General features: G+C 46.0%; 1 protein-coding gene across 3 annotated transcripts in view; it reads left to right on the plus strand.

Moving 5' to 3' along the window:
- Nucleotides 1-6: 6 nt before the first annotated feature.
- Sik3 (SIK family kinase 3) overlaps nucleotides 7-10,301 on the plus strand; it is a 260,504-nt gene continuing 250,209 nt past the window's right edge. For 2 of the 3 annotated variants that reach the window (XM_004636480.3, XM_023721083.1), the window contains exon 1: nucleotides 10-151. In XM_004636480.3, coding sequence (XP_004636537.1) covers nucleotides 53-151 — 99 coding nt within the window. In that variant the 5' untranslated portion in view covers nucleotides 10-52. Of the gene's footprint in view, nucleotides 152-10,301 lie in introns of all 3 variants that reach the window. The other variant, XM_004636479.3, reaches the window with a different exon arrangement.

Below are 10,301 nucleotides of genomic sequence, written 5' to 3' on the forward strand. Positions count from 1 at the left end.
GCCCCCCGCGGCCGGCCCGCCTCGCCCCTCAGCCCCGGCTTCCCGCGGGCCGATGCCGGCGCGCATCGGCTACTACGAGATCGACCGCACCATCGGCAAGGGCAACTTCGCCGTGGTCAAGCGGGCCACGCACCTCGTCACCAAGGCCAAGGTACCGGCGCGCCGGCCGCGCGGCCGCGGGGGTGCGCAGCCCGGGACAGTCCGAGTGCGGCGGCGCCGGGCAGTGCGCGACTCCGGGGGCTCCGGGCTCGGTCGGGGCGGCGAGGGGCGTCCGCGCACTGGGCAGCGTCGGGGCGAGGGGCGGCTGGCCGGGGTCAGTCCGGGTCGAGGCGCGTGGACGCCGGGCGCCGCGGACCCGAGTGGAAACTCCTCAGCGCAGGGGGGCTCGGAGCCCCGAGACCCAGGAACTGAGCCGCCGCCGGGCAGGGTCCGGGGCCGCGCGAGGGCAGTGGAAGGGGGCCTGGGAAGAAGAGGCTGCGACCCTCGGGGCAGCGGACTGTAGAGCCAGAGGACCCCGGAACCAGCGGTTGGAGAATGAGCCGCGAATGAGGGCAGGAGCTACGAGATGTGGACCTGGAGCACGGGGCAGCGGGCATACACCGGCAGACCTGGGCTTCTCGGGGCCGGGACTGCAGGGCACGGACCGGGGCGTGCGTGGGTGCAGGGCCCTGGGAAGTATGAGGAACCCGGTGCCTCACGACAGAGAGGAATCCGCATTTGATCATCTACAACTGATAGATGGTGCGAAGGGAGGAAGCCTGGGGAGAGACGCGGTTGTTGGAGGATGCAATGAGGGAAATGGGGAACTGTGGGGAAAAATTGTTTTGGGTGCAGGTCGGAAGGACCCTGGGGAACGGCGGCCCCACGGTGGGGGCGGAGGTCCAGGTTTAGGGTGGCACTAGCTAATCAAGGGTTAAAATGTTGGGAAGAGCTGGGTCGCTGGTTATTTTTAGTCTTTGGAGGGTCTGGAATTGTGGGCTTTATGAGAACTCAGGGTGAGCTTTCGGTGGTGACGGAAGAGCTTGTGACCGTGGAGTGCAGGCACCAGGGGATTATACTTACTGGGCCCTTTGGTTCCTAAGGGATTTGAGGAGCTGTAGAAGTGAAATTGGCCAAGGTCAATTAGGAAGCCATATATATATACACACATGTGCATTATTTTTTTTTAATGGAGGAAATGTGGAAATAGTCTTTATTGGAAATATTGGCATCTAGGATATCAAGGGAATCTTTTAGTTTTAATGGAACTCACGAAGCCCATTTTACCTCTCAGTTTTTCTTTGCTCAGTATGTCACTTGAGCGAATACTTTTAATGTAGTCATTCATTCCGTTTAAAACTGCAGCGTGTTTTCCCTCAGGCTGAGGAATGAAGAGCCCTTACAAGCTGCTGCTGTTTCCTACCAAAGCCACATTCTCCTCATCTCCTCAGCCTTGCCTTTGCTTATCTTGACCTACCTGGTTTTGGCTTTTATTTGCGTTTATGGCTTGTTTTCAGAGGGGAGTGGCTTATCTAGGCCTTCTGTCCTGCTCACTTGCAGCCCAGAAGTTCCTTCCAGCTGCCCCTCTCTCAGACTGCATGGGACCTTCTTACCAAGGGTGGCCGTCGGGTGGCTGTGGTGAATTGATGGATCAGTTTCACTTCCTCTGGAGGGCCCTCTTCAGCCTTTTGTCAGTTTTTATCAGAAGGCCTCCAGTCTGGAGATCAGACCTGAATGAGACACCCAAATCCAGGGCTCCCTGATGTCATCTTCAGACCCTCAGGGGGAGTAGACTGAGCCTAGACTGTCCCTCTGTACCCTGGAGTGTGTGCAGACTTTGTTTACCATTAGCCAAGCCAAATTTATATTTATAGACAATATGCCTTGATTCTTGTTTTGCTACCCACCTCTCTCCCAAGCTGCGTTCTGTGATTATTTTGCTCTGACCTCTGGGGAATGGGCTCCATGATTTAATTGGTTGGTTGTCTGATTTCTTGTCTCTCTGATTTAACGAAACTTGAAATCTTCCAACCTTGAATATACCAGAATATTGATCAGAAAAAGAAAAACCTTTATAACAGACAAGCTTGGATGTTTTTGTAAATATAATTACAAACAGTTGATTTTTGGTTTTATATGTGTTTTATTTTATTTTTTTGGCAGAACCGGGAATCGAACTGAGATTCTTGTGCTTGCCAGGGAAGCGCTTAGTCTACTGAGCCATCTCCCGGGACCCCTTGACTTTATATATAAAAGAAACATTTCTGTCTTCAGTAGTCAGCAAGCTAGTGCCTAATTATGGCTGATCTGCCCACTTTGTAAATTGCACTGTGTGTGTGTGCCTGTGTGTGTGTGTGTGTATTTTTCTCTGAGACCTTGGTGTCTTTTAGGACTGTAGCATTTAAAACATTGGCTTGTTTATTAATGGGTGTCACTGTTTGTTTGGATTTTATCTTTAATCATTTGTGGTGTGTGGTTATGCAATTCCTATGTATGGAAATATTCAAACTCTTGAATGAGACTGAAATGGCTTGGACAATGAGTTGCATGTGTGAGGAGATCATACCAGCATTCGTTTGTGTTTCTGTAGCAGTGTGCAGTTTCCGCCTTACAGTTATAAGTGGCCTATCTTTTGCTGCGTAAATTACTGTGACGACATGAGTTAAGCTTAATTCACAAGGAGTTGTCATGTGCTCTAGAGGAACGGTGAACATATTTTGGCCAGCTTTTTGCTTATCTGAATGCACTTTGGAAGGGGTGCTCAACTGCTGACAGCTCAGATGTGCCTTGCAGCTGTTGACATGATGCACGAAGGCCTATTAATGCCATGGTTTGGTTATGTAACGGTGGGGAAGGTGCCTAGGTACTAGAAGTGCAGGGGCTGCTGCTGTCGTTGCTCAGGTAGGAAGCCTTTTTTCCCTGTGTAATGCAGCATTTGTCTGTAGTCAAATCAGTTGGAAGCAAAAAGTTATTTTTTAGCCTGTTTCTACACTGTATTATTTTTTATTTTATGTGTTTGAACTGTGTGATTGTGTGTGTTCGTCCTCCCCATCCCCCAGCTAATCGGTCTGGATTTTTCTGTAACTATATATAAAATCAGACTTAGGTGATTCAGATAATACTTGTGTTGGCCAGAGATCAGGTTATTGGTACTTTCTGAACATGAGAGAAATATTTATCCTCACTTTCTTACATGGCCCATTCCAAGGACTAAGAGGCTGAAGTAAAACTTCACTCATGGACCAGTCCTGTTCCCATCCAACAGTAAGTGGTGAAGCTGGCCTTGCCGGCTCCTGTTAACTCTCACACTTCCTGGAGCAGGACCCTGGAGTGGCTGAAGTCTGTAGCACAAAGGGGACGCTTTTGCAGCAGTTTCCCCAGCTCCCCTCTGTGCTGGCAGCGTCACTGCAGTGCTGGCGATGTCACTGCAGAGCCCTGCACAGGAGCAGGTCGTCTGTGACGTACTTTGGGAAGCGGCTCACCTTGTCTTTGTGCTACCTGCTTTTGATTTCCTCTTTTCTGCGTTCTAACCTAAGGTTCTCTGTTCTTTCGGTAGAACACTGTAAAGAATTAAAGATATTTATTTATTTATTTATTTTTATTTTTATTTTTTTTTTGCGGAACCAGGGATTGAACTCAGGCCCTTGAGCTTGCCAGGGAAGTGCTATCTACTGAGCTATCTCCCCAGCCCCCAAGAATTAAAGATATTTAAAAAAAGATTTTTTTTTTTAACTTTCAGATTGTTTGTGTTCTGTTTCCTGTGCCCAATCAGACCTTCAAAGTAATTGGATAAACAGGAACAAAGAGCAGACACGGTTTCTATGCATTTTAAAAATATACATGTCTATAAAGTGTCTGGTCAAATTTTTTTTTTTTTTTTCGGAACCGGGGATTGAACTCAGATCCTTGCGCTTGCCAAGGAAGCATTTATTCCACTGAGCCATCTCCCCAGCCCCTGGTCAAATATTTTTGAGCTGGATTTCAGCAAATATGTCATATGCGTGTTACTGGTTTGTTGTGAGTGCTTCAACTGGAGATGGGACTATGTGATTTGAATCTTGCTGCTAATAATAGGGTGATTTTGGTACCGTGAGGGATTATTTAACTTCTTTGTGCATTGTTCTTACCTGTAAAATGGGATGACAAGTTTGGGCGTTATGGAGACTCACTACTGTGATAATGTGCATAAAGCTATTCATGCACAGTAAGTATGCAATAGGAGTTACCTCTGTCCTTTGCATCATTAAGTACTGTAGCAACCAGGGTGAGTGAGACATACTGCCCCTTCTCTGCATTTTACCCCTTGGGAAGAGTTTAGGACTGCATAGGCCATCAATCTTGTGTACAGGTAGTCATCCTTATGATATGCTTTTTTTTTTTTTTTTTTAAATCTTTCATGTATGTATGTATTTATTTGCTGTAGGGTCTCACTATGCAGCTCAGATTTGTAGTGATCCTCCTGTCTCAGCCTTCCCTGCGCTGGGATTACAGGCATGTGCCATATGCCTTGTTTCGGTGGCTGGCTCTGGATTGAACCTGGGTCCTTTGCGCTTGCCGGGCAGGTACTTAGACTGCTGAGCTATCTCCCCAGCCCATGATATGCTTTTATAGTTGAAAGAAAAGTTTACTACTGTTTCTAGGGCCACTTTCTGATGGGACATGGACTGGATAATCTCACAAAATTAGCATTTAAAGCAATTTTTCATTCATTAAAGTTTTTAAAAAATAGCTATGAGAATTAGCTAATGAAAATGAACACTGACTATTGTTTTGGGCTGCCTTGAGTGTGTTCTCCCTCCCTCCCTCCCCCTGCCCGCTCCCACCACCCCTTTCCCCCCTTCCTGGCAGTTTCACTATGCATTTCAGGCTGCCTCTGAACTCACCATGTAGCCCCGCCCGGCCTACAGCTCAGGGAGATCCTCCTGCCTCAGCCTCCTGAGTGCTTCGTTACGTTTTGTATTAACTGATTTTTGTCACATTGATGATGGTGCAGTCTTTTCTCTGAGCATCACTTAAATTTGGGGGAAAATATGTGAAACTGTTCTCACAAGCTTAAGAACACATTTGCACTTGCAAGCACAGCGCGCCACTCAGAAGGCCAAGGTCAGGGCTCCTAACTTTAAATATTACACGGAGAAAAACATTGTTCCTTATTGCCTCATTTCAAATAGTCACCTGTCAGTACATTTCTGTGTGCTGTGTGTTTTGCTTCAAGCTCATTTTCGTGAGAACAGCTCAGAGTGGGCTAAAAGTATTCTTTGTGCCTCTAAGGAAGAGCTTTACAAAGCACATGAGATAATGCTTTGACCCCTTAGAAAACTGAGGGGTAAATGGAAGAAAGAATTATGTCAAAAAGAAATTGAAAGCAAGATTTGCATTAGATACGTTTGAGGAAGATAGGTCCCCCTGTCCCCCCAGTGCAGTAACAATTGAAAGATGACTAAGTTCTTTTTGGTATGGTTGTGATGGGGTTACTCAGTTTGTTGAAACTTTGTGAAGAGCTGAGACCGATTAGGACTAGTCTTTCTAGTCAAAATACCCCTGTTCCACTTCCAACATCAAAGATGCTTATTTTAACATTCAGACTTTGGTGCCAACTCCCTAGAAAGTCATAAATCTGGCTCAAGCCAGAGGTGCCTGGACTAGTTATTTCTGTGCCAGAAGTGCTGTTTTTATTTTCCAAGCATCAATCTGGCTAATGTTTTCTAATTCATGGCATAAAAGAGAACAAAATGAACATTTTGAAAGGAAAGAGGCTCTCTACTTACAAGTCTAATTATAAAATAAACCTAAAAAATTTCTTTCAAGGGATGGATCATTCATTCATTCATTCATTCATTCATTCATTCATTCGGCATATATTTACTGAGTGCATACTTGCCAGGTTCTATTCTGGGCTCTCGAAGGCACCAATGAAGAAGAGAGACAAGCACCTATTTCCTTGGAGCTTGCTTTCAGAAGGGTGGAGGTAGACAGAGATATGCTAAAGTAGAACAGAACAACAGCACCAGCAATAACAACAACAAACAAAAAACCCAAACCTTAATATGATGAATACAAAGTAGAAAATCGATGGGCTGGAGATGGGGGTGTGGTTTCAGATTGACTGGTCAAGGCTTGTGCAAGGTGACCACATTTGAGTTGAGACCTGCATGAGGAGGAAAAGGCTGCCTGTGAAGCTTTGGAAGACACTGAAGGAGTGGCAAGCAAGCGCAAAGGCCTTTGGGAAGCAAAAGCGAGCTTGGGTCATCCAAAGACTAGACTCAAGGTCACATGTCCTGGTGCCTGGGGAACAAGGCCTAGGATGAGTGAGGGTTGGATCCAGTAGACCAGCAGGATATGAAGCGTTCAGAGGCCATTTAATGAAATTGGGCATGAAACAGGTGAACATCAGGGAACATCAAAGCAGAGCGCTGAGGCTCTCAGATTTATGCTTCTAGAAACTCACTTTGCTTAATTTTTCTTTATTGTGTGTGTGTGTGTGTGGGGGGTCTCACTACGCAACTCGAACTCATAGTGATCCTCCTGATTTCTGCCTCCCCAGCACTGGGATTACAGGTGTGTATCACCATGCCCATATACTCCATCCCTGGCTCAGCATGCCCAGGGATGGGGCTGGCATGGCATGCAGTGCCAGGGATCGAACCCTGGCCCCTGTGCTTGCCTAAGCAAGAACTTAGTCTGCTGAGCTCTATCACCGGCCCTTCTTTGCTTAATTTTTTTTTTTTTTTTTTTGGTGGAACCGGGGATTGAACTCAGGTCCTTGTGCTTGCCAGGGAAGCGCTTATTCCACTGAGCCATCTCTCCAGCCTCCCTTTTGCTTAATTTTTGATTAAGGGCAAATAACTTGTTTTCTGACACATTTCTTGAGATAGGAAAGTGTTTGGTCAACTTTAACAACGTAACATTTTCTCACACTGTAAGAGTATCATTTTTTTTTTTACATAAATTAAATATACTCAATCAATAGACAATTGTTGATTTATTTGGGACAGAAGAGACTTTAGAGATGGTCTCTTCTAACTCTTCTTTTTCCCTCCAGAGTCTAGAAAGATGAATTTAATAGAAATTAGAATCTCAGGGGCTGGAGAGATGGCTCAGTGGTCTAAAGCACCTACTTGAAACAAGCTTGGCAAAGCATAGGGACCTCGGTTGGATCCTCCAGCACCACATGCCAGCCAGCCCCGCCCCCTGGTGGGCTGAGCTGGCCCCACACACACACACAATAAATAAATGTAATAAATAAAAATAAATTAAAAAAAAAAAGAAATTAGAATCTCAGTAAAGTCACTTAGATCAATTACCTGTTTCATAGCTGTCTTTTCTATCTCCATCCTGTTTTTCTAGAGTCTTGTAGGTTGTTATGGGGGGAGCTTTGCCCTCATCCTCTGAACATTTCTTTTATTAGAGAAACAAGATATATGTACAAACTAAGTCTAAGATATTACCTTTACCACTAAAAAAGACTCTAAAAGTGAAATTTTATAAAACATTTTCAATAGAGAAGAATAATTCTTGACTTGGCTTTTGTTATATGTTACTTAGTCACCCTTTCCACTTAGCTGCAGCCCGCCTTTGTTTCCCCTTTAAATGTATATTCAGAATCCTTTGGTGCTCTGTATATGGAGGAAACAAAAAAGCGTAAGAAATAAACAGAAAACATGGACCCACACCATGTAAAGTATTGCACAACTATAATCCCAGCACCTGGGAGGCTGAGGCAGGAGGATTGCCATGAGTTATAGGCCAGCCTTGGCTACATAGTACGTTCAAGGCCAGCCTGATTTTTTTTTTTGGTGGAACTGGGGATTGAACTCAGGCCCTTGAGCTTGCCAGGCAAGTGCTTACCATAGTGAACTATCTCCCCGGCCCTGGGCCAGCCTGAATTGCATAACATGACCCTGTCTCCAAAACAAAACAAAACCTCCCAAAACCAAAAAGTAAAACAAGAAACTGAAAACACAGACCCATGTCTGTTATCCCAACATGTTGGGAAGCTAAGGCCAGAGGATCTTAAGCTCAAGACCAGTGTGGGTAATTTAGTGAGATGTTGTCTCAGAATGAAACTTTTGGTCTGGGGAGATGGCTCAGTGGCATAAGCACCTGCCTGGCAAACACTAGATCCTGAGTTTGATCCCTGGTACCAGGATCTTGCTGTGCAGTTCAGGCTGGGCCTGAGCTCAGTTTATAGTCCAGGCTGCTCTCAGATTTGCAACATTCCTCCTGCCTCAGCCTCCCAAGTGCTGGGGTTATAGATGTGTTGCACCATGCCTGGCTCAGAATAAAATATTTTGACAAGGGCTGAGGATAGAGCTCATTGTGAAGACTGGATTCAAAGAAACTATAAAATAAAAAATAAAACATGCAAGAACAACAAAACAGGCAGTACAGTGACCGTAAATAAGTACTGTATGCTTTGTATAGTTTTCTTGTGTCACTCTAGCTCAATCCCGAGGAATGTAGGCAGTTATACTACTGGTTGCTCTGATCTATCTTTGTTATTTATTTATTTTTTGCGGAACTAGGGATTGAACTCAGGCCCTTGCACTTGCCGGGCAAGCGCTTATTCCACTGAGCTATTTCCCCGGCCTCTCTGATCTATCTTTGAAGGTAACTTTCTTAGATGGACCCTTCACTGAGCAGCGCCATGCTCTTAACTCATTACGAAAACTGTTTGCCTACATACATGCCTTGATGGTTGTAGGTCGGGGCTAGGGAGCACTTCCCTAGGGTTTCTCTTAATTTGGTTGTAGTGTCTCATCTGAGAGCTCCCCCTGTTCTCCACAGAGTAAGCCCACCTACTGGATGAGGCCCTGGTTCCTCCTAACAGCGAGCAGCTTGGTCTCCCCTGGCTGGTGTAATAGAATGGTTGTAGTGTCCTGTGAGTGACTGATAACACCCACGTGATAAAATTATATATATGGTCTCATGGGCTTTGGTCTCTGTGTAATAAATGATTGCCAAATAAATGGCTCAGGCCAGTGGCGGAAAACCTATGGGCCGCAGCGAGCTCTTTGCTACCGTCGAAAGCTCTCCAGGGTTCAGCCTCACGGGTCCAGCATTGTCTTTGCAACCCTCAACTGCGGAGGCTGACTTAGCTGTGAAGGCCTTTCGGATGTTGTCTTGGTTCCTCTTCTCTCATTGCTGGGACAAAATACCCAACACCCAAAGTGAAGAAAGGAAAGCTTTATTTAAGTCACATAGTCAGGGGAGGTTTCAGTCCATACTCAGCTGGCTCAAGGCAGAGTGGCACGTGGCAGAGAGCAGCCTTGCAAGGTGGCTGAAGAAAAGCAGAGAAAACAAAGGGCGTGGCAGCAGCTCAGGCTGCGGCTAGCCTCTCCCCTTTTCCTTACACTGGTGTGCAGTGTCTGCCCCAGGGCACTCACACCCATAAACCCAGCATTGGATTAGGAATCCATCACGGACTCCGGAAGCCGCCCCATGACTGCATGAGACTTTGGGGGACAGCTAGACACAAACCATAACTGGTGTGTTCAGGTTAGATTCCCAGGAGCTGGTACATGGGTAAGCCTCGTGAGGTCACGTCAGGAGTGTGCTCCTGTTATGGGGGGACGTGACCCATGTAGACAAGGAATCTCTGCCACTGGCTGGCTCGTCCCCGAATTAGGCTATTCCCAGGGGTCGGAATGAGACCCAGGTCCCCGAAACTGAAGAGGAAAACCTAGTGCTTATTCGGGTTTGTTGGTGTGGACTGAGCTTGTTCAGCTGAGTACTTTTGGCCAGGTATTTAAACTAAAGGGGAATGAGGTGTAGGGGGAAGAAGGAAAGGAGGGACAAAGATAAAGGAATAGAAGGAAAAAATGGAAACAAAGCTCTTGTAAATAAATAGGGGAAGAAGGGCTGAAGGAGGGGAGGGGCTCGGCAAAGAGAAGCGAGATACATCACGTACAGGTACAGATTCCCTACAATGAATGTGATCCTTGTGTATACCTAAAATGGACCAAAACTCAGTAAATTTAGGATTTCTTCTTTTTTTTTCCCAACTCAGATTTTATTGAGTCTTTTAGGTATACACAATGATCACATTCATTATAGAGAATTTGTACCAAATTTAGATTTTCCTTGGGGAGTTCTGATTAGCTCCAGTGCTCACAAGCAGTAAGCTTTCCTTCTTCCAGGTCCTCCTTGTGAAAATTTAGGTTGAGGCCAGTGTGGTGGCGCATGTCTGTGGTCCCAGCACTCAGGAGGCTGAGGCCGCTGAGCTTGAGGGCAGCCTGGGCCACAAAGTGAGTTCAAGAAAGGAAAAAAGAAAAAAGGCCTAATATACCTGCATTTCTTAAATTTTCTGAAGGGAAATATTT

Source organism: Octodon degus, unplaced genomic scaffold (assembly GCF_000260255.1).
Source record: "Octodon degus isolate 3935 unplaced genomic scaffold, OctDeg1.0 scaffold00080, whole genome shotgun sequence".
NCBI classification, from domain to species: Eukaryota; Metazoa; Chordata; class Mammalia; order Rodentia; family Octodontidae; genus Octodon; species Octodon degus.